The sequence below is a fragment of the Ambystoma mexicanum genome, chromosome 6q, assembly GCF_040938575.1.
Source record: "Ambystoma mexicanum isolate Mex_15411 chromosome 6q, UKY_AmexF1_1, whole genome shotgun sequence".
NCBI classification, from domain to species: Eukaryota; Metazoa; Chordata; class Amphibia; order Caudata; family Ambystomatidae; genus Ambystoma; species Ambystoma mexicanum.
This window is the reverse complement of record NC_090937.1, coordinates 43,092,264-43,116,817: the sequence shown is the minus strand read 5'-3', so window position 1 is coordinate 43,116,817 and position 24,554 is coordinate 43,092,264. Positions and strand designations below refer to the sequence as shown.

General features: G+C 50.0%; 1 protein-coding gene across 1 annotated transcript in view; it reads left to right on the top strand.

Annotated features, from left to right (window-relative positions):
- METAP1 (methionyl aminopeptidase 1) overlaps nucleotides 1-24,554 on the top strand; it is a 673,612-nt gene that overhangs the window by 512,109 nt on the left and 136,949 nt on the right. The window contains exon 9 of the mRNA XM_069630447.1: nucleotides 18,289-18,432. Within this exon, the coding sequence (XP_069486548.1) occupies nucleotides 18,289-18,432 (144 nt within the window). The remainder of the gene's footprint in view (nucleotides 1-18,288; nucleotides 18,433-24,554) is intronic.

Sequence of the window (24,554 nt, the reverse complement as noted above, 5' to 3'; positions counted from 1 at the left end):
TCTTATAGCTACCAGCTTAACGGCTGAGGGGTCTAAGGGCCGTACTAGTTCAGTCGACGAGGAGCCTACTGGCTCTGGTGCCAGGATACATCCCGAGGGGCTCAGCTATGCCTGAGGGGATGCCTACACTCTTGTAGACAGCCCTACCGACCCCATGGCCGAGGGACAACAGCCTACCAGGCCCATGCCTGAGGTGCAGGACCAATGCGCTCAGACATATAGGTCGAGCCCAGACCTGTGTCGGCCCCGGTCCCTCATGCAGAAGGCACAGACAAGATGGCGGCGTGCGCCGACAAGATGGCGGCCAGGGCAGACCCCACCCCCCAAAGGGAGGAAACTATGCCGACCAGGACAGAAGCCCGCCAATTGGGTGAACCGCAAAGGCACAAACCTATGGCCAGGGCAGATTGGGTTCCCATGATTCTGGTCACTTGGGCCACTTCATACCAGACCTTCACAGGGCGAGCACGGTACAGTGAGGCATGTACTCGTAAGGTGGGGGCATGCAACAGGCCTTTACGCCGCCAGTGCAGGACCGCTCCCAGCCCACCTGCGAGGATCATTTTTCTACATGTTTTTTTACCCTTATGTGGTCACTGCAGCTAGGTAACTTTCTTAGAGACATAATTCAGGAAATGCTGCAGCCTACACCTACTCCTCAGCCGGTGCCTGCGCAGCCTGCACCTCCACCATCACTTCTGCCCATGCCTCTGGTAGCTCTGATCGCAGCACCTACAGCTCCACCGGCAGATTGAACGCCTAAGGACCCAAGGGCCCCTTCTAACGCATGTGGGCCAGCACGACACTGATGAGGAGTAGCAGGACACACCCTCTTCGGCAAGGGCATTTCATGATAGAATTGCTGGCCTACTTGAATACCTGAGCATCACTCAGGTCCAGAAGGATACTGGCGGAAGTACTCGCCATGAAGGCGGAATCAAGATCTGGCACCCCGTTGCAGAAATACTTGGAGGCTGTGGTGAAGAAGGGTTGGCTCAAGCCCCACTCCACTCAGCCAGTAAATAGAAGGCTAGATAAAAATTTCAGGCAAGTGGAGGGAGGCACCCTGCTGTTGTCAGTTCACCCCCCGTGTATGGCGTCAGTCGTTGCAGCGTTGACGTCTATGAACGCCAAACCTCAGACCTCTTCAACGAGCCCCTCAATTTAAGCACTTCTGGGCAAGGAATAGAAGAAATGCTCGAGGCCTATGGGAAGGTGTACTCCACCTAAGACAGGCCGATGCCATACTTGAAGGGGCCCCTGAGGGACCCTCGTTTGTGGAAACAAGGCACAATCACCACACACAAACTGATACGCCAGACACAAGGTTGTAGTCGCAAAATCTAGGGTTTATTGCAAAGCAAATAGATTCAGTTGGCCTACTGGTCTCACACCCCGTGACGTGTGTCTTCCAGACCTCGGGGGACGCAAGAGCACAAAAAAAAAATAATACAACAGTTACATATATACAAAACAAGCATCTTGTAATCAGTAGTGACACATTCTATACTGCCCCTAATACATTCCCTTTGAACCAGGAACGATGATTGACAATAGTGACGAGTATGACACCTTCCAACATCTATTTAGCAACAGTTTGCAATTTTGCAAGCCCGCAGACACAAGTCTTTGTTTTAGGAACACAGCGCTTCGGTTTCTGCAAGCAAGCTGTGCATAGAGAGAGACCCATTACAGGCTTTGCTATCTCTTCGTTTCTATTCGTGTACCGGGGGGTCAAATTGCTCTCCGAGGCTCTACCAGGCTTAGGAGAAGGAGGGCCGCAAAGAAGAGCAAAGGAGAGCATAGTTCAAGTCTTTTTAATGTTCGTTCTAGCATTTCTTTTGTGCTAACCCAGACTTGCTGGCACCTGTTGTTCTGATTAAAATGCCCCACTGTTTATCCTTCAAGGATATACGCGGGAGGGACCGGGCATCTGTCTGACCTACTGGGTTATGTTTCAACATGCCACTCGCGGCCTTGCATTGCACACCAGTGAAGCAGAATAATATTTCAGCAAAGCAGTTTTACATGAGGCAAAAAGGCATCGTTCGAGAAATCCGTGAAAAGACAAAATGGCGATTATAGTCTCCTTAAAATGGCCGCACCTTTGTCAAGCTTTAGCTACGGCTTTCTAATACTAAACACATGAGGCGGTTGGTCTTCGGCCAACAAATTATATTACCTTGCGATCGAGGGGGTGTCTATTCTTTCTGGACTGACATACTGACGGCTTCTTATCAACTGTGGGGTGAAATTGCCGACTTCCTCACAGACTTTCCAGACAGACAAGCCTCCTTCAAGGCAGGACTTGCCAAAGCAAAACTACTAACAGGACATCATGGAAGCCACAATGGCGCACATAGATACTGCTGGTAGGGCAATTTCGTGGCGTCAGACATGTGAAGGACGGTCTGGCTTAAGGTGACCATGTTCAACCCTGATTTTAAGGACAGAATCCTGCCTTTCGAGGGCGGCAACTTGTTTCATCCCACCACTGACTAGGAACTAGATGAGAAGTGCACTTTGCAGATAGCCAAATCCCTGGCCATTCTTACCAAACCAGTATCCAAAACCTTCGCACAGGGCTGTACTCCCTCAGAGGACGGTATGGGATACTCAGAAGCAGGTGTTCCCCACGGGGGAGAAGGTGGCAGTGATCAAAACTTACGTTGCTCACTTCCTCGGCAGAACAAGAACTACAGCTTGGTGGTACTGACGGCATGGCGCCTGGCTATCCCTTACACCAGGCTGAGAATGAGTAGGCTGCAGCTGCATTTTTCAGCATCCTGTGTCCAGGAGTCGGGTCATCAGGAAGCTCTGGTCACTATACCGACTCACCTACAGCAGGACCTCACATGATGGGAGCAGGATGCAAACCTCATGGTGGGCAGACCATTCAGACCACCTCCAGCAGATCATACTAGTACTACAGATTCCTCATTCAAAGGGTGGGGTGCTATCCTGGGGACAAATTCAGTACACATTCTGTGGTCCAAACCCGATCAACAAAATCACATCAACTGGCTGGAAATGATGGCCATTTGGCTCGCACTCAAGGCATTCCTCCATCTAATCGGGAGCAGTGCAGTTTGCATTCGGACAGACAACTCTACCTGCATGTATTGCCTCAACAAGCAGGGGTGCACCAGATAACCGCTTCTATGCAGCCTCAGCATCTGGGAGTGGACAATTGCGCAGGACATCTGGTTCTTGGTGGTGCATCTCCTGGGAGAATCGATCCTGGAGGCTGATGGACTCAGTCGGGCTCAGACAACTGAGTGGCAACTGAACAAGTGTCATTCAAGAGATTTTCAGCAGGTGGGGTCACCCGGTCACAGACCTGTTTGACGGAGAGCAACTGGACTTTCAGCAGTTCACGTCATGGAAGAGGGGACTGCTCTCTTGGGGACATGCTTCAGATCCCCTGGGACGGGTTGTGGGCATATGCATTTACTCCTACCCCTCTTATCCACAATGTTTGCAAGATCAGGCAGACCCAGCGGCTGTCTCATTCGCATAGCGCCTCAGTGACCGACCAGGCCCTGGTTCTCAGACCTTTGACAGCTGTTAGTCCAACCAGAAGTGACTCTCCCGTTGGGGAAGGGCCCGCCTTCTCGCACAGCAGGGTGAGGGTGGTCGGGCTTTCACCCCTGGCCGGAGAGGCTAATCCTAGCAGCCAGGTTGTCATGATCTCTGCTTCCAAAAGGTCAGGGTTTTCCCAACTCCCTTGGAAGCAGATCCATAACCCAGGTTCCGAGTGCCAACCAGTCCCAATTGGGACCTTTTGGACCCAGTCCTGGCGCCAGTGGCACCAGGCTCATAAATATGCCCAGTCCCAGCGCTGGAAGCGCCGGGCTCATAATGCTTGGGTGGACTTACCTGCAGCAGACCATGCTGCTTACTTGCCTGCCAGTTGAGCCTCTGATCCTCTTCTGTTTGGAACTACTTTTCCTGTTGGGTGCGGCAGGAGCCACTCCCTAGATTCAGAACACTGGAACTCTTCTGGAAAGCAGGAACTCTTTTCTTACCTAGGCGTGGCTGTGGAAGGAGACACCTAAGCACTACAGGAGGCTATTTAAACCACACCCGATGGATGAATCTTGCTTTGCGTTATTCTGCATCCTCTGCAGCAGAACGCTCATCGTGTCTTCTGCATCTGATCCTGGGCCTAAGGGAAAAGGCTTACCATCCTGAATCCAGTCTTCAGCAACACCTATAAAGACAAGAAAGAACAGGTTAGCATTACGGTCTTCAGTGACAGCTCTTCACTTACCTGGTCCATCGGCTGTCACCAACGCCTCGCGCTGCATTCCGGCATCTGAAAGACAAAGGCTTACCTACTCTTCGTGCGCTCCGGAGGTCTTCACACTGCATTCCGGCATCTGAAAGACAAAAGCTTACCAACTCTTTGCACGCTCCGGAGGCCTTCGGCGCTGCATCCCGCATCTGAAAGACAAAACAAGGTGCGTTTAAAGACATTGGGGAACTTTAAAACTCACGTGCCATTACTCCTTTCCACATCTAACCCAGTGGGTATTGCGGCACCCTGCAGCCGCTCCGAACTTGTACCTGCAAAATAAAAAGACAGTTAGAGCGCATCGTGAAGCAGGCAACAAGCGCTTACTTACGTGCTTCCAGGCGCTTCTATTCATCACACGGGCTCCATTTTCAACTCACTTCAGCCCGTCATCCGCCATCGCCGGAACCCTGCAAAACAAGAGACATCATTACTAAAGACTTTAAAGACATTAGAATTACTCGAAACTTACCGTTCCCCTTATCCAGGGAAGAAACTGGTTACAGCACCCTGCCCCGAGGCAGATGGAGAGCATGGCGTTCACTTACCTAAGGTGAGAGCGTTAACCTTTGGGGTTCTACAGGAGAAGAGAAAGGGAAGAAGAGAGAGACATTCAATAACCCAGTTCCTTAATCCCATATTTTCTATCTGCAGACATCTTACCCTTCGAGCCAGACATACAGTGCACAGAGGTCCAGCCCAAAGAGCCAGCCGTGTGTTACACATCACCTTTGAAGATACGGTATACGCCCAGTCAAGACCGGCGCCTCTACGGGAATCAGGTGAGCGTTACACAGGTACCTGAGCAGGTAACTCTTCAACATCTCCAGCTATCTCAGGACAACCTGGAAATCTCTTAGGGAGCCAGGAGTCAGGCTACTCAACCAGTACAAAAGCAAATGGACCAGGTTCTGCTTTTGGCTCAAGAAAAAAAGGAGTGGACCCGCTTTCTTGCATGCTGGACCAGGTGTTGTCCTCCTCGGTGTACCTAGCTAGATCAGGGGTCCAGGTTGACACCTGCTGGACATGCCTAGCGGCCATTGGCACATACAGGAACTCTGACAGGTTTACTTTCTCTTCTGCCAACCCAGTAGTAAAAAGACATCTAGTCGGGTTAACCAGGCTGTACCTGCCTGTCGGACGTCCGCACCCAGTCTGGGATCTTAACGGTGCACTTGGCGCCCTTGCGCACAAACCAATCGAGCCCATGGCAACAGTGGACATCAAATTGGTCACACTCAAGACTGCGCTACTAGTGGGGCTTACTTCAGCTTGCAGAGTTGGTGAGATTCAGGCTCTTGTGGCTTCCGATCCCTGCAACGTTGTGATGCGCACTCACCACAGGTTCTTCCCAAAGGTGGTCTCCTGTAACGCTCACCTGACTCCCACGGAGGCGCTGGCCTGGTTCGCGCTGTTGTAACCTCGTCTAAGGTGATGCGCAGGGGTCGAGAGATGGACTGGACCGGGCCCCAAATCTGGCTCGTCTGACTCGCAGAAGTATCCTTCTGTAGATGAAAATAGGGGGTTAACTGTCTGCGGGGTAATGCAATCGGCCTCCCACTTACCCCTCTCACCCTCCTCAAAACCCTTCTGTGCTTCCCCGTAGCGTCTCACCTTAGGGTCTGGAAGGACGAGCTCTCCATCCTGCTTCTGATGCAGGGGCGCGTTGGTATCCAGTTACTTCACTGGATTTTCGGATTGGTGAGAACCAAACTTGCTTGGCTTCCAGGTAAGTTTTTGATAAGTAGTTCCCCTTGTGTCCATGCATTAATGTTCTAATGCTAGTGTCTTTTTCCCCATAGGGGCCGGGGTACGGAATGCCGGGGAACAGGCACCGACCCGAGATGAGAGGTGAAATCCTTGTGGAAATCTGGTAAGTCTTTAATGAGCGTCTTGGTAATGTCTTTTCATTCGCTCATTAACGCTGATGTCTTTTTCCCCTTAGGGGCCGGGGTCTGAAAATGCCTGGATGCGGCGCGGACCCGAAACGAAAAGGGAATGACCCAGCAGGTAAGTCTTAACATGGAGATTTAGCTTCCCTTTTCCCTTCTTTCTCTCACCTTCGTTATTGTCTTTTTCTCCCTAGGCGCTGGGGTGCGACTGTAAATCCGGATGGTCGCTGCAGAACATGGAAGCTCCCTGTAAGATGAGTAGAATGAGGCGCTGCAGCGATCGATGTGATGTGCTTTTAAAAATAAATGTCTTCCTTTTCAGGATCGTCGGCGAAATGTCTCCGGGATGCAGATTTAGCAGGTAAGGCCTTTTCCTTCTTCTGTTCTCTTGTTCCCTTCCTTTGCAGGTGATTCAGGATGCTGGCAGGCGTGGCAGAAGTCGGGATGCAGGAGCAGACACGGTGAGCGTCCAGCTGCTACATGCAGAACAACGCGAAGCACGTGTGGCTGATCGGGTGTGGTTTAAATAGCCTTGGAAGAAGTTCCTAGAATGTGTCCTTCCTCCAATCAGGTATGTATCCTTCCCCGACCCGGGTGGTAAATGAGTCCCACAGGTAAAGTAGTTCCTTTCAGGCCTCAAGGAGGCTGGGGTTCTGCAGCATGGTCTGCATCAGGTAAGTGCACCCAAACACTTTCATAATGAGCCTGGCGCCTATGGCGCCAGGACTGACGTTTTGTATGAGCCAGGACACTGTCCAAAGGGCCCCTATAAGGGGTTGCTGGGACCTTCCCCGGGGACTTGATGTCTGCTTTCGGGGACGCAGGGCCTGAGCCGGCTCCCCAGGAGCAGGCATCGTGACAGCACCCCCCCCCCCCCCCCCCCAAAAGGCCCCTCCCAAGGTTGTTCCCTCCGGGGGTTTTGGTTTGTCTGGGAAGAGTCGGTGGAATTTCCTGACTAATCGAGGTGCATGCACATGGTTACTGGGTTCCCACGACCTCTCCTGAGGTCCGTACTCCTTCCAATCAATTAGGTAGAAAAGCTTTGACCTAAACATTTTTGAATCTAAAATGTTCCTCACTTCCGGGTTCCCCATCTATTTGAATAGGTTCTGGAGGTTTGAGTAGTCGGGTTCCGGGTACCACTGGTTTCAGAAGTGACACATGAAAAACAGGGTGAATTCGCATATCAGCTGGTAAATCAAGTTTAACCGCTACTGGGTTAATTATTGCCGTAATAGAATAAGGTCCCAGATATTTTGGGTTAAAAGTTCGGGGCCCTTTCAGCGGTAAATGTCTGGTAGCTAACCACACTTGATCCCCAATCTGATACGGAGGTGCTTCACTCCGATGTAGGTCAGCATTCTCCTTGTATTTTCTCTTGGCTTGTTGTAAATGCGTGGTTGCCTCTTTGAAGGCTCGGGTAATGGTAGAATGCAGATGTTCTACTGCGGGCACTCTGAGGTTCTGAGGTGAGTCGAGGTTTGAGGTTCGAGGGTGATGTCCAAACAAGGTATAAAAAGGACTATGGCCAGTTCCAGAGTGTACCGAATTATTATATGCGTATTCGGCTATCCAAAGAATGTCTTTCCAGTTGCTTTCAGATTGCTGTAACATACACCGTAAGTACTGCTCAAGGGTCTGATTTGTCCTCTCAGTCTGACCATCGGTCTGAGGGTGGTGACTGGTCGATAATCTTACGTCGATTTGTGCCATTTGACAACATTTGCGCCAGAAGTGGGAAATTAATTGGCTTCCCCGGTCAGAGATTAGTATAGATGGGAATCCATGTAGCCGAACAATATTTTCGAGGAATTCTTTGGCTAGGACAGAAGCTGAAGGTAAACCTTTCAAAGGAATGAAGTGGGCCATTTTGGAAAACAAATCCACAATTACCAGAATGGTATTGTATCCCAAACAAGGAGGCAGGTCCGTAATAAAATCCATTGATAGGGTGTGCCAGGGTGCTGGCGGTACGTCTAGAGGTTGGAGGAGACCGGCTGGTCTTTTCTTTTGACCTTTATTTTGGGCACAAACACCACAGGACATCACAAAAGATTTAACATCTTTTCGCCAAGAGGGCCACCAGAATTGTCGTTTCACCTTTTCCATTGTCTTGGCAATACCGGGGTGTCCCTCTATTAATGTATCATGATAACCGGAAATAACTAGTTCGTGTAAATCCTTGTGTGGAAGGAATAAGCGCGCTTGGTAATAAGGTAAACCATTATCTATGGTAAAGTCTGATCCCTTTTGTATCCAATCTTGTAGGACTGTAGGGTCCAGGAGTTGTTTCACTCTGACTTGAATGTCTTCAAGCGTCTGTAACGAAGTCATGCCTAGAATTCTCTGTTCGGGAATTATTGGTACTGGTTCTGAGTTTGTATCAGGTTCTCCCATTCCAATTCGGGATAAGGCGTCTGCTTTGCCATTCTTGCAGCCAGGTCGATAGGTAATCACGAAATCAAATTCAGCGAAAAACAAAGCCCATCGGAGCTGCCGTGATGACTGAGCCTTGGCGGTTTTCAAATACTGTAAATTCCGGTGATCACTGTGATGGTATGTCGAGCGCCAAGCAGGTAATGCCGCCAGGCTTTAAAAGCGGACTTTATGGCTAACAGTTCTTTGTCAGTGATTGCATAATTAATCTCTGGTGCCGAGAATTTTCTGGACCAAAATGCTACGGGATGCAGTTGGTTGGTTTCGGGATCTCTTTGAGACAGAACTGCTCCCATGGCTAGGCTGGATGTGTCAGTTTCGACGACATACGGGAGATCTGGACGTGGGTGTTTCAATATAGGTGCAGAGGTAAACTTAGCTTTTAAATCCTGGAAGGCCTGCTCGGCTTCTTCAGACCATTCAAAACGTTTATTTTTCCTCAAGAGTGCAGTAATGGGTTGTACTATGCGTGAAAATTCCGGGATAAACCTGCGATAGAAATTGGCAAAGCCGAGCATGCTTTGAACCCCTTTTACAGAGCTAGGTGATGGCCATTTGAGGATGGCATCCACTTTTCTTGAGTCCATTCGGACTCCTTTGGGTGTCAGGATGAAACCGAGAAACTCAACTTCTGTGGTATGGAAAACACATTTCTCCAGTTTAGCAAATAGTTTGTGTTGGCGCAGTTTTTCTAGAACTGCCCTAACGCGTTTTCTGTGATCAGATTCCGAAGAAGAGTACACTAGAATGTCATCGATATAGACGACAACACAAACCTCGATGAGTTCCCGAAGGACATCATTCATGAAGAATTGGAAGGCAGCAGGCGCATTGCACAACCCGAAGGGCATTACCTGGTATTCGAATAATCCATACTTAGTACGGAAGGCCGTTTTCCATTCGTCACCTTCTTTTACTCGCACCAGATGATATGCCCCCCGGAGGTCTAACTTGGTGTATATGCAAGCGTCCTTTACCTGGTCAAGGAGTTCAGGGATCAGAGGCAGAGGATAACGGTTTTTAACCGTTATCTGATTCAATGCGCAGTAATCGATACAAGTTCTGAGGTCGCCTTCCTTTTTAGGCACGAAGAACAAAGCCGAGGATGCCCGGGACTTTGACGGGCGAATAAAACCATTGGCGAGGTATTGATCCAAATATTATCTCAGATGCAGGTTCTCAGGTTCGGTAAGGGCATAAATCCTGCTACAAGGGGGTTGTGCACCGGGCACCAGATCGATTTGGCAATCGTACGATCGATGAGGAGGTAACGTGTTGGCCTGTTCCTTTTGGAAGACGTCCTGAAAGTCTTGGTATTCCGGAGGCAATTGCATGGAGGCAGAGGTTACAGATGCTAGATTAATCTTCAGGTTTTCTGGATAGCAGGTTTGTGCACAATCCGGGAAGGTTATTCTCTTAGCTCGCCAATCAATTCGAGGATTGGGTCTCTAATCAAGGAATTCCAAGAATAACCTGAAACTGTGGGGCCTTGATTACATCAAACACAACTGCCTCCCGATGGCCGTCGGGACCAATAAGAGTGACCTCAGTAGTGGAATGCGTTACCGGTCCAGAGGCAATTTCAGTTCCATCTACTGTGGTGATGACGTCTTTGCTGGTTTTAGGACGGAGAGGGAGGTTAATCCTGGAGACCAACTCATGGACCACATAATTTCCAATAGCCCCGCTATCGATGTATGCCTTTATTGCATGCAACTGCTTAGGCTGTTCTGGATCTACGAGAACCATTGGCACTATGAAATGCGAGGTCTGAGAGTTAGTTTTCAAGCTCTGCAAGCGGACCCCTACGCTTGTCGGGCTGAGTCGTTTCCCGAAACAGAGTCTTCAAGGTTTTTATCAGCGGCCCCTACCGCCTTTCGGGGCGGTTTTGCCGGGCAATCTCGTAGAAAGTGTCCAGAGTTCCCACAATAAAGACATAACTTTAATTGCCGCCTCCTTTCACGTTCCTTTTGAGTTAAAGGTCCTTTAACCCCACCAATTTGCATAGGCTCTGAGACATCAACTCCCTTGGGGTTAGCGTGGGTCTTGACCAACACCCGGGTCTCAAACCTGGACCGATCTGCTTTTCTGTTCTGGAGTCTGTGATCCAATTGGACCACTAAATCTATATATTCTGTGCATTCTCGGGGCGGATTTACAACTTGGGCCAGGACATCTTTAAGTTCTCCACGTAAACCTCGATAAAATAACGTGATTCTCTTATCCTCTGGCCACCCAGTTTCTACAATTAGTCTATTAAAGGTTGCAATGTAGGATAGGAGATCCTGATTGCCCTGTTGCAGGGATAGAAGTTCATCATCCAGAGCCTGCCCCTGAGAGTGTCGAGCAAATAACCTTTCCATGCTTGCTTGAAATCCTTGAAAATCATGGAGAATCGGATCATCCTGAGTAACCAGTGGAACTGACCAATCGGCAGCGCAGCCGCTGAGATATGACAATACAAAGGCTACTTTGGTCTGATCATTAGGGAAGGCCCCAGGCCTGCATAGGAAGTGCAAACGACACTGATTCATGAATACGGCGAATCGTTTGGGGTCCCCAGCAAAGCGTTCGGGTGGGGCCAGCGGCATGTTTCCAGGTAGATCAATATGCACAGGGTTACTGGGAACCACAGGAGCGGGGTTCCCTCCGGAACTGGGTAGAGGAGTTTGTCCAGCTTGACTTTGCAAAAGCTGTCTGGCCAGGTCATCAGTTCTTTCCTTTGATATTAATTCCCTCTTGAGGGCATTAGTCTCTTGACGAGCGGCATGTACTTCGGCCCGTAATTCCCCCAGTAATTGGGCCAACTGATCAGTCTCAGAAGTTTCCATAGCGCCTGGGTGGGAATTTGTAGGAAGGCTTCGCGTTCTGTAACGCTCACCTGACTCCCACGGAGGCGCTGGCCTGGTTCGCGCTGTTGTGACCTCGTCTAAGGTGATGCGCAGGGGTCGGGAGACGGACTGGACCGGACCCCAAATCTGGCGTGTCTGACTCGCAGAAGTATCCTTCTGTAAGTGAAAATAGGGGGTTAACTGTCTGCGGGGTAATGCAACCGGCCTCCCACTTACCCCTCTCACCCTCCTCAAAACCCTTCTGTGCTTCCCCGTAGCGTCTCACCTTAGGGTCTGGAAGGACGAGCTCTCCATCCTGCTTCTGATGCAGGGGCGCGTTGGTATCCAGCTACTTCACTGGATTTTCGGATTGGTGAGAACCAAACTTGCTTGGCTTCCAGGTAAGTTTTTGATAAGTGGTTCCCCTTGTGTCCATGCATTAATGTTCTAATGCTAGTGTCTTTTTCCCCATAGAGGCCGGGGTACGGAATGCCGGGGAACAGGCACCGACCCGAGATGAGAGGTGAAATCCTTGTGGAAATCGGGTAAGTCTTTAATGAGCGTCTTCGTAATGTCTTTTCATTCGCTCATTAACGCTGATGTCTTTTTCCCCTTAGGGGCCGGGGTCCGAAAATGCCTGGATGCGGCGCAGACCCGAAACGAAAAGGGAATGACCCAGCAGGTAAGTCTTAACATGGAGATTTAGCTTCCCTTTTCACTTCTTTCTCTCACCTTCGTTATTGTCTTTTTCTCCCTAGGCGCTGGGGCGCAACTGTGAATCCGGATGGTCGCTGCAGAACATGGAAGCGCCCTGTAAGATGAGTAGAATGAGGCGCTGCAGTGATCGATGTGATGTGCTTTTAAAAATAAATGTCTTCCTTTTCAGGATCGTCGGCGAAATGTCTGCGGGATGCAGATTTAGTAGGTAAGGCCTTTTCCTTCTGTTCTCTTGTTCCCTTCCTTTGCAGGTGATTCAGGATGCTGGCAGGCGTGGCAGAAGTCAGGATGCAGGAGCAGACACAGTGAGCGTCCAGCTGCTAGATGCAGAACAACGCGAAGCACTTGTGGCTGATCGGGTGTGGTTTAAATAGCCTTGGAAGAAGTTCCTAGAATGTGTCCTTCCTCCAATCAGGTATGTATCCTTCCCCAACCACGCCCGGGTGGTAAATGAGTCCCACAGGTAAAGTAGTTCCTTTCAGGCCTCAAGGAGGCCGGGGTTCTGCAGCATGGTCTGCATCAGGTAAGTGCACCCAAACACTTTCATAATGAGCCTGGCGCCTATGGCGCCAGGACTGACGTTTTCTATGAGCCTGGCGCCATAGGCGCCAGGACACTGTCCAAAGGGCCCCTATAAGTAGTTGCTGGGACCTTCCCCGGGGACTTGATATCCACTTTCGGGGACGCAGGGCCTGAGCCGGCTCCCCAGGAGCGGGCATCGTGACATCTCCTCCTTCGACATTAACGAAGAAATTGTGCTCCCACTTTCTTTCCAAACCCCAAGGAAGACGCTGAAAAGGCTCTTCACTGTTTGGACGTCCGAAGAAAACTCATATTCTATCTTGACGCAACCAAGGTCTTTCGCAAGACAGACGCCTTATTCGTCACATTTGCCGGGTCAAGATCTGGACAGCAACCGTCCAAAGCTTCCATAGCTAGATGAATGGCTGCAGCCATCCAGGTGGCGTACAAGGCTCAGCACAATGAATCGCAAAAGGGCATGCATGCTATCGCCATCAGGGCCAAGGCAGCGGCTGTTGCCTTCCAGCATCACTGACTGTGGCAGGTGATTAGCAGGGCGGCTACATGGGCCACCCCATCGGCCTTCTGCAAGCATTACTGTCTGGATACCAGGGCTGATGCAACATTTGGCCAGACTGTCTTCGTGATCTGTTAGCCTAGAGTGTCAAGCTCTCCTCCCCAGGGTGTTTGTATCAGTGGTAGTCTCCCATGCACGATGGGGGGGGGAAGGGGACGGGACGTAGGATTAAGTGTTATTCACCGGAGTGACTAACATACTCCTAGTCCATATTCCCCTTTCCTCCAATACGCCCCACCATGCTTCCCCCTAATGAAGAGCAGAGAGGTTGAGCAGTTTAATACAGCCGACGCGTCAAAGGGGACTGAGGTGTGCCGCCGCTCAGTGGGTTTAAGGGAGCCCATGCTCCCAGGGACGCACCCCCACGCTCCTATACATTTAAAGGTAAAGTGATATTTTTCTGGTGAAAAGGTTTCCGTTCCCGTACCTAGCACGTACCTAACACTACTGCTTCACAGACAATCAAAGAGTGGTTATGCAAGAGCAGAAGTGGGAACTCTGCACACTCAGATTTTTGCAACATGGGGCTGCTGATAGTGGACGACTTCTCAACAGGGGAGAATGCCAAATACAAAAGCTTGCATCCGTGTACCCGCAGCAGGAGTCCCAGCAAGGCACTATGGACGATCTGGGATGTTTGCATATGCTTCTCTTCCCCCAATGCCATTACTGCACAAGGCAGTACAGAGCTTACTTCAGGAACACGTAACCATGATTCTCATGGCACTAATATGGGTGAGGCAGCATGGTTCACCCACCTCCCAAACATCAGTATGCCCACCAATTAGCCTGCTGTACCTGAAACCTGCCCACCAAGCAGCAGTGGCAGATAACACATCTAAGCCTGCATGGAACTTGGCTCCTACAGCCTTGGAGTTTGGCTATTTGCAATTGCTCACATGTGATGTATGGACCTCTTAGGAGAGGCAAGACAACCTATCACTATACACTGCTATTTAAACAACTTGAAGTTGTTTGTTGTCTGGTATATGTTAGGGAGAATTCTCAGAAATGTGCCAATTCCCTTCTACCTTAGAGACCCCCCAGCTCTTTTTGCTGGACTTTAGGACTTTTAATTTCTAACCTGGAGAGAGTGAGATCTTTTTCCCACTCTTGTGTATTTTTCTGTGATTTGGTCTGTCGTTCTTTTGACTTTCGAGTCTGACAAACTCTGAGGCATCATCTTTACATTGGGACACAAAGCAGTCTCTTAGATTTCCCAAAGGTTTAAATACCATCTCTTGGTGAAATTACTGTTTCCAAGAGCAGTGAAGAGAAATTGACTTTACTTATATTTTGTAACTTTCTTGACCCAGCACACACTTTATTACCATAGGGTGCTGGAGGGGTTACCTAGTATCCCCTTTGTCTAGTTTCTCATGTAACATTTTTGTTACCCTTTCTACAATTAATGGCTGGTGGCAGTGGTTTACTTTTAACTACCATTTGAGTGTTTTTACCGCGGGCAGCGTTCGCAGCTGTAGTAAGGCACCCATTGTCAAAAAGGCCGTGGTCTTTGTTTTTTCGCCATTTCTTGTCAGCAAGGTCCTTCTTGAGAATTACTCTCCTTGCCAAACCAGGTTTAGTCCCTTTGTTCATTTTTGTCTTTTGTGGGATTCACGAGTGAAGCCTGCCTCTGGCTACAGCATGTCTGGCAGGGGCAGGAAGTGGGACCAATCAACTCCAAGGTGAACTCGTTTGGACATCCTCTCGAAGCTGGCTGTACTTCTGCTGCTGGAACCGAAGTACCAGGGAGAGGAACACCAAATCGAGTGGATGGCTTTTAAGTCCGACCCGAGCGCTAGCAAGATCCTCCAGACTTCCCTGACGCAGGACTGACCGAGCCTGAGCCACCTCAAGAGTGCTGGATCCCAGAAGCAAGGAAAGTCTGAGGTGGTATCCGAGAGCCGCGGTATTGCCATTTGCCATTTGCTATCAGACGCAAGGCCGAAGTGCCACTGAATTGAAGTTTTCCCTTTGCTGTCGCAGACTGTTGCGTTGTTGAGGAGTCCCCAGAAGTCCTCCCTCTTGTCCCCACGACTGAGGCACAGGAACAGAAGGATGTGCAGAGCCACACAGGAACAGAACCCAGCTGGAACAATTTATTCTAGCCAAAGGTACTGTACAGTCTAAGAGAACGTACCTCTTGTCTTGTAGCCTTACTTGTTCTCAGTTGAGACTTGTCTTGGTTGCTCCTGTAGAGTTGTTTGCATCTTCTACACCTCACAAGCCTCCCATCTTGTGGCCCTACTTTGATTTTACCACGACCCCTCTGGGTGGAAAAAGGGGCTTGAGAGGGATGAGGGGGGGGGGGCAAGGAAGACCTGGACCAGCCCCAGGCTGTGTCCCAGGCCATGGAAGTTACATCCACAGCTGACGGGACCTGCAGACCTTACACATTACCCACGAGGACGTGGAGACCCACAAAGGCGACAGACAGCGGCGCGGAGCATAGTATTCTGATCACGCCAGCTCAGCCGGGAGATGTATCTCTGGACATCCTGTCGACACTCCACACTTTGGTGGCAGAGATCCAGAAGAGGATGCCTGGTTGCTATGCCCCCCTCCTCCTCCTCCTCCCCCCCCCAGACAGAAGTGTGAGGCCAAGAGGAAGACGTGGGAGGGGAGGGCCTGGCCCTCTTGAAGAACCCTTGCATGGCTCCAGCCAAACTGAATAGGCTGGAGAAGTACCGGTTGCCAGAATCTGCACCCAAGTGCCTGAGGTCGCAACCATCGCAGGATTGTTGTTTCGGCGACCACGAGGTAACAGTCCTCTAACCTGTCCTCATCTTCACTACCTCCAGACAGCGAGGGGGAAGATGATGGACGCATGGGAAGGAAGGTAATTTAGACTACGGCGTCCACCACCAAGACGGCCAACACACTGGCGATCCTTGCCAGGTATGACGGGGAGCTGTGGTACAAGCTGGACCCGATTCTGGAGATCCTCCCCGACAAGAGGATGGAGGCAGTCCCCCTCTTCCAGGAGGGACGGGTAGCGTTGGATCACGGTGGCGTTGGACATTGCTGACACCTGGTTCTGCAGATTGGGAACAGTGTCTCCCTTCGTCGGGGCTGGTTGAAGTACAGGACTTTCCACCAGGAGATCCAGGCGAAGGCGTTGGACATGCTTTTCGACAAATATAACTTTTGGGAAAGTCGTTGACGAGTCCCTGCAGACCATCAAGGCGGATACAGAGATAGCCTGTTCCCAGGGCACGCTCCAGCAGCACCACTCCTCCTTTCACACCTCCAGAAGAAAGTCGAGCAGGTCGTCGAAAGGTTTTTCGTCATCGTACCGCCAAACTTCAAGATCCACGACTCAGGAAGCCTAAAGAGGCCGTTCCCAGGCCTACGTTGCAGGAGGCCAGCGCTGCTGTCGCCCGCAAGGCCGGACGCTGGTGACAAAGCAAGCTTGAACCAGCAATGATATTGGGCACCCACCCGTGCACCCAGGTGGGAGGCCGGCTGACTGGATTTGTCAGTGAGTGGGAAAAGATCACCACCAACAAGGAGACTAAGGACAGGGAGTTTCAGGCACCTCCCTCACTTCCTGCCTTGCCAGACACATTGGAGCCAGAGATGGTTTTCAGCACTGAAGCCCACCGAAGGCAAAATGAACAAAAGAGTTAAACCTGGTTTGGCATGCAGAATAAAACCCTTGCCGACCTCACAAGCAAGAAATGGGGAAAAATGACCAGGCCATTTTGACAAAATGGCACCCATCGGTGCATTACTGCAGCGGAGGATTCAGCCTGCGCTACAAACGCACATTGGTATGAAAATTAAACCACTGCCACCAGCCATTAAAAGTAGGCACGGTAACATAAAAAATGTTACTTGAGTAAGTAGGAAAAGGGGCTACTAAATAACCCTGCAGCACTTCCACATAAGATGGGGTGTACTGAACCTACATAGGAAAAACAGGTAAGTAAAGTCAATTTCACTTTACTACTCTTGGGAACAGTAGTTTACCCAAGAGAAGATATTTAAACCTTAGGAGAAATCCAAAGGACTTCTCTGTGACACAGCACCGAAGGTGCTGTGCGTCACCATAGAAAAGGTAGATGCCTATGGAGTTTGTCAGACGCCAAAAACAGAGTCCAAACCATATCAAAAATACATGAAAGGGTGAGAAAAGGGTCTTACTCACTCCAGGATACAAATTAAAAGTCCTAAAGTCCAGCAAAAGAGCTGGGGGATCTCTAAGGTTCAAGGGAAATGGCACAGAAATTACAATTCTCCCTAATATTCAGCCAGATCTCTTACTTATTGTCCTCCGGCTTGCCTTGGGGTCGTAGTTCTGATCACCCACCTTGAGGCGTGCTTCGTTTAGACCCATATCATTCTGGCTAAGAATATCTGAAATTATCTCCAGATCTGTTTGGTGGTGACTCGTCTTGGGTGACTTCAGCTGTGTCCACTCAGTCTGTTCTTGGTCTTCAAATCAGTACCTTTATCCCAAAGTGAGTAAATTGAGTAATTTATTTTTTAAGGGCACCTGTGTCCCACCAGAGGTCTTGTTGAACTTTTAGACTCTAGGGCAATTTTATGATCAAGTGAGATCCCATTTCTGAATGTTTTTCCGTTTATGAAGATTTAATACTTGTAAATTGTAGTTATTTCTTTTGCACCATTTCTCTGTACAGAATATATCTTTACACATCTATGTTGTGGGTGTATTATGTTTCTTGAATGTGTTTTTTGTTTTTAACCATTTTCCTTCCAAGTTGTCTTCACTGCTCAGCCATACTACCTCTTGGAGTGTCAGGATAACTCTGGGTAAAAACCCTAGGCTGTATGGGCTAATATCTTTATCCTTTAAATAGTCTAACAAATATCTCCCTCACAAAACTCATTTTGGCAATGTTCTCCTATATCAGTCACAGCAATTTACTTAAATTGATAAGACTCTGCCTTTGGCGTTTTACAGGCTGAATTATTGGTAGTCTGTTACTATTTGTGTGCCTATTATGTAAATGCTTGAATACAAAATGTTTTTATTTTCCTTAACAGTGAAACCCGGTGTTCGATACAGAGAGCTCGGGAACATTATTCAGAAACATGCTCAGGCAAATGGATTTTCTGTTGTACGAAGCTACTGCGGGCATGGGATCCATAAACTTTTCCATACTGCACCTAATGTTCCACATTATGCCAGTAAGTATTAAGACTTTTTATGCTGTACGTATTCATTTCAAATCCGACCATTGCACGTAAGAAACAATGTTGTCTTGCTGGTAACGAGAATGCATAATGCCCAATAAACACTCCTAGAATTAATTTGGTTATTGGTAGAAATCGCTACTAGCATGCATCTTCACTTTATTCGCATAAAAATGTATGCGCAAGTAAATTGTAAGTATGCATCTGGGGTTTTGGGGTATTAAATGTGAAGCGTGTTTTATCAAGTGAGAACTTCCAGTTGGTAAAGTCTAACTCGCATCTCTTATATAATCTAGGCATGTTGCCTTTAAACTCAGGCCCTTCCACTTTGTGTCATTAATCACAGGAGAGGTTTGTCCTCTACCTAAACTGTCTCCTTAGTCCATTAAGAGTCTAGCAAGATCAATGGTTCTTATTCATCCCTAAAGAACATGTTCTGGCACTTCAGATTGCTGGCAAGTTAGCCCTTTTTGCAATAAGCAACCATAGAAAAGAATGTTTAAGAAGATTTTTCCAAAGCCATCTCAGGGGTTCAATAAGACTCAACCTCTGTGAGCATGCAGGGTTTTCCACCAAGTTATTCCAAACTCGTGTTATTGTGACAGAGTAGTATGGCTTCTGGATTAGGAGGGGAGTGGACGGGGGGACAAATAAAAGATGCAGCTAGTCACAGACGAGCACACAAAAGTTAGTCCACACAGAATATTTATCAAAGCATATATACTCTTTATTACATAGTATTTCAAAGGACAGAATACTGGAGCCCCTGCGAAATCTGAAAAGACTTGCAGTGTCACTTGAAGAATCCGAGTCAGTGGGGTCGGAGGGTGTAAGTGAACATACCCGTTTCTAGCCTCGCCCCCCTCTTATTGGGTAACATTGGGTGGAGAGCCCTTGCCCTAAACTCTCTCTGGTCTGGCCTTTGGTTGTTGAACCTCAGTAAAGGTAATTTCCTAGGGCTTACCTTGGGAATGTTTCTGTACAGATTAAACGTGTTACCCTTGCAAGGCAAGACTCCTGGCCTTAATTCCCTAGAGGGGTGAACTTTAATCTGGTGTGAGTGTGATTAGGGGTACCGGCATAATTAAGGGGGTACTCCTGTAAATAGGATACCTTTCAGAAACCATAGTTGCACTTGTGATTTTCTTTTTTTGGGCACAGGGCCCCATACATTTTAGGGCTGGACATCATAAAACAGAGGGAAGCTGTCACGACCCTCGCCCAAAACCCCCTCTGGCAAACCCATTGGCCAGGTGGAGTCAGGACTCGGGCCTCTAGAGCCTGGCATACTCTTCAAAGGCCCTCATGGGGCCAGTCCTGGCGCCTATGGCGCCAGGCTCATACACCATGAAAAACAATGTGCTTGGGAACTACTTTATTGTATTGTCAGCCAACATGGAGGCATCCACATAGCTTAGTTCCTAAGAACCAAGCTATGCGGTCTAGTGTTTTGGGTGTGGTAGCCTAGGGACTACATTACCTGGACTATTTTGTTGGGGCTATTTAAACCACACCCGAGCAAGCCAACACGCTTCGCATTACTTTGCAGCTTGCAACGTGACGCTCACCGTGTCCAGCTATTCCCTCTAAACTCGGAGAAGCAGAACCTGCAAGGAGACAAAGGAACATCATTAGCAGCAGCATCTTACCTGCAGTCTTCATCTTTAAACACTCGTAGCTACTGAGAACAGCTTCCTCGAATCTGCACGCCTCCCGGACAGAACGACCTGAAAGAGGAAGATAGTCAACATTAAAGAAAGCAGTAGAGACATTTACAAATTCCGAACTGCTCAAAAGGCTTACCTGGCTGGTCGCCTCTCGGCTGGCACTACTCCGGACATTCCACTCGCGCTGAAGAACACCGCGACCTACAAGGAAGGAAAACAAAGGTTAGCAAAGGCAAGACTTTGCAGTGCTGCGCAGAGCGCTTACTTACCGCATCATAGCGCTCTTAATGCGCCATAATTTACCAGCGGGGCTCAACCAAGCCAGTCCGCCGCGCTGAAGCTCTGCATACCTAAGGGAGAAAAGAGACATTTTAAACAAAGAAAGGCATGCAGGATAGCAACAAAACTAAAGAACAGCAATAAGACCTACCTGAACAATATCAAACGGGCCGGCGTCCGTGAAGTAACTGGACCGCACTCGCCCATGAAAGACAACGCGCCCCTTCAAAGAAGGCAGGACGGAGAGCACGTCTAATTCTACCACAAGGTGAGGAGAGGGCGCCAGAGGGACTGAAATCATATGGGAGTGCAGGGAGGATACTTACCCCAGTCAGTCAGTCTTGAACACAGTCCTCCTGCAGAACCTTCCCCGCAGACCACATCAGGGCAAAGCTGAGAAGCATACCAGCGAGTCACCCGGCTGGGTGGCGTCCCTGTGGATACCAGGTGAGCGTAACAGAACTGGGGGGGCGTGGCTTGGAGCTGCCGTGAGTGGCATGTCTCCCTAGGAACTCCTGGCAGCTGCTGCGCACCGGATGATATATCGCCGGCCCATAGCCTCATTGCTGACAGCTGCTGCGCACCGGATGATATATCGCCGGCCCAAAGCCTCATTGAACCCCGATATCCGAGGAGGCAGAGTCGGAATGCTTGGGGCGGACTTCACTCTGAGAAATTCTCTAGAATGGCAGCCTCCTCAGAGCAACATGAACACCAGCTACGAGGGGGATGGGCAAGCGTAACTGAACGGCCCTGACTGCCTGACGCAACTGCTTAGGGCAGCCATCCTCAGCTCCCCGTCCACGTAGCTGAGATCAACGAAGAGTAGCATGCTGTGACCATCATCTGCCTCCCCCGGAGCCCGCTCTGATTCCCTCCCCGCCGAGCACCCTACCGAGGAGAGGCTACTCGCAACTTCCACTCGCCACACGGATGTGCGTAACGTGGGAAGGCCCTCACCATCCATCGCCGGCTGCTCCGGACCCATGGTGCGCCGCCCACCTGCAACTCCGGTGATTCCTGCCCTTTTGGGGCAGCGCCAAGGATCCAGTGGAGGCTCTTCTCCCGACAGACCTACACCAACGAACATGGAGATGAGCGGTGGGGGGGGGGGTGGAGAGCATTTCAGGCCATCGGAAGAGGTGGCACACCCACCGCATCCAGTAGCAACAAAGCGCTCCATCAGCCATACGAACCAGCATTGCCAAAGGAGTCCCAGTCCACGGATCGGGCTCTCACTCGGTGGGCTCTGCGCCTTTGCAAGATCATTCGACAGCTTGCTCAGCCCCGGTGGGGCCGGAGCCAAATGGGCAGCAGCCCTCTGCACGAACATCCTGCCAGCAGAGTTTGCTTAAACCAGCTTAAACCAGCTCTTCGCTGCACAATGCAAAAGCGGGGCCCCCTCCCAGGAAACACCATATCACTTAGGAGTCTTCTTCCTGGGCTGGGGAGGCATGATGCAGGAAATCCCCAGCAGAGGATAATTACCGGGAACACAGACCTGCAAATCCCACCCAACCCTCTCTCTCAGGGCTACGCTTCCCTTATCACTGAAGGGAGGAGAAAACAAGCTCAGTCTGGCTGAATCGCTTCAACAACACTAAGCCAAATAAGGGAGCACCATTCGAGAATTGGGGACTGGGGATCCTGTGACCTTGACCAGTGGGGTGATTCCGGGCTCCCTGGACCCCCTGTACTGCGGCAGAAGGTCTGGGCACAGATTCTCTGAGGGAGTAAGCCACAGGTTGTCACCCACCAGAGCATAACGCCAGGCACCCGGGAGTGATGGTGAAAAGTGAGAAAGCATCCAGGCAGGCAGACATCGCAAATTTAATGAGCGGGGTCAGCTGCAGAGAAAGTGATGAAGAGGGACCCGCCAGGATAACTAGCCCCAATCGTTGGCCTGAGTCCTTGCAGGTCTGGACTTGACGCAATCGGCCACTAAGTCAGACCTGAGAGACTTATTATTCGCCCTGACGAGAGAGATCCAAAAGGGTACAGAGGAGGTCACACAGAAGATCAACTCCCTTGACAAGCTGGTTGTGGCTGTACAAACCTGAGCTGCTGAGATCGAGAACGAACTTTGCGACCAGAAATTCGAATGGGAGAAAGGGCAAGACAGAATATCAGCACTCGAGGCGAGATGTGAAGCGCTAGAGGCGAAACAAGAGGACGCGGAACACAGATTGTGGCGAAATAACATCCGCCTCCGAGGGATCCCATCTTCAATCTCGGACGCAGATTTGAAAAGCTGTGTCGGATCTGTTTAGATGTATCATCACTCTTCCCAATGACGTGCCTCTGGAATTGGACTGAGTACACAGAACGCTCCAGAGGCGGGCATCCTCCTCTCCACCGGACGTCCTCGCAAGGGTGCACTTCTACCAGATCAAGGAAGATAGCATGCGGGAAGCCAGATCAATGCACCAAATCACCTTTCAGTGCTCCACAATCCTACTCTATCAGGACTTGGCAAACGCAACCCTCAAGAAGCAGAAAGTGCTTAAGGTGTTAACGGAGTGGCTATGTGAAAGGAAAACCCCATATCGTTGGGGCTTCCCAACATCTGTGAAATTCACCTGGGAGGGAGCTAGTCAGGAGATTCATTACCTAAAGGAAGCAGATAAATTAATGGTGGTCGGAGGGGGAACGGATGAGTCGGAAGCAGAAGAGACGGCCCGAAACACACCCAGGAAGCAGCCGGGGACATCTTGGTCCAGAGTGAGCCGAAGGCGTAGGATCCGCAGGCCTCCGCATAAGGCGCCTAAACCAGTCTAACACCACTTCGGCTTCATTAACAGGGTTGGTGGTCTCCAGACAGGAATTCATCTTTCTTCAGGAGCACCAGCCCAGAGTGGGGACACGGGCGAAGGGGGAGAGCGTCCGCCAAGGGCAGAAGGGAATAGAGAAACACATGGGAGCAATGGGGACGCGGGCCCCAGGGGACTCTTAACTCTTGACACACCCATCCTTAGGCCCTAACCCTGAGTTGTTATGCTGCACAACAACTTGTGGGTTGGGCCCAATTGGCCAGGTGATATGTGCAGCAGCACTGCCAGTTACCCTGTTAAGTGGGATGAGTTTTATCCTGCTAGGTTCAAGGGGGGGCGAGGAAGTAGGGGGGGGGACTAGGAAGCACAGGAAGAGCAAATTCATCTAATCCGCCATCGCAAATAGCCACACAACACAGAACACCATCAGTTGAGAGCACCCCTATGTGATACAATCAGCAAGCTGTCACACGCACGGTTCACACCAACTCTAGATTCGATAGGTCCAGCACCACGCTAGCCACTACCCCTCCCGAGGAGGGCTGATACAAACAAAATCGTAATCCTCACCTGGAATGTACAGGGCCTTAATTCCCCAAGAAAGCACAGATACGTGGAACACTGGCTGGGGCAACTATCAGGAGACAGTCCTCCTTCAGGAGACCCACCTACTGCAGCCGGACGAAAGTCGAATCCGATTCAAAAGGTTCAAGCAAGCATTCTTTGCATCCTCCGGGGAGAAAAAACGAGTAGTAGCCATTCTTCTGAGTGATAGTGCTCCTAACAAAAATCACGGTCAAAAGAGACCCGGGGGGCAGATACCTGCTATTGAAGGGACTATTTGTGTAGCAACCCATTACTATTGTGGCACTGTACAGCCCGAACACTGCCCAGAACAGATTCATCACAGATCTGATCCCAAACATCCTAACATTTAAAGAGGGATTTCTCATTATAGGTGGAGACTTTATTCTGGTTCCCAACCCCCAAATAGACCAAACCCTGGCATGCACCAATTCGGACTTCACGCACACGCTCTCACTAGCTAAGCTCCTAAGAGAATCCGAAACGGCAGGGGCATGGAGATTGGCCAACGGGGGTACGAGGGACTGCACCCACTACTCCAGGGCGCACAGAGGTTTCTCGAGGACCAACCTCTTACTAATCTCTAGTGTCCTGTTTCCCTGCCTAGACAAAATAGAGATCCACACCCGCATGATCTCGGACCATGTCCCAGTCTCTGCTAACCTTAGCATTTCTGGCCTGACAGACCCTCCACAGTGGTACTGGAAGTTGCATGACTCCATATTGCTGGATGACAGCATCCAAGGGGAAATCTGGGAAACCATAGGGAACTATTTCAGGCAAAATGCGCCCGTAGACACATCCATAGGTGTAA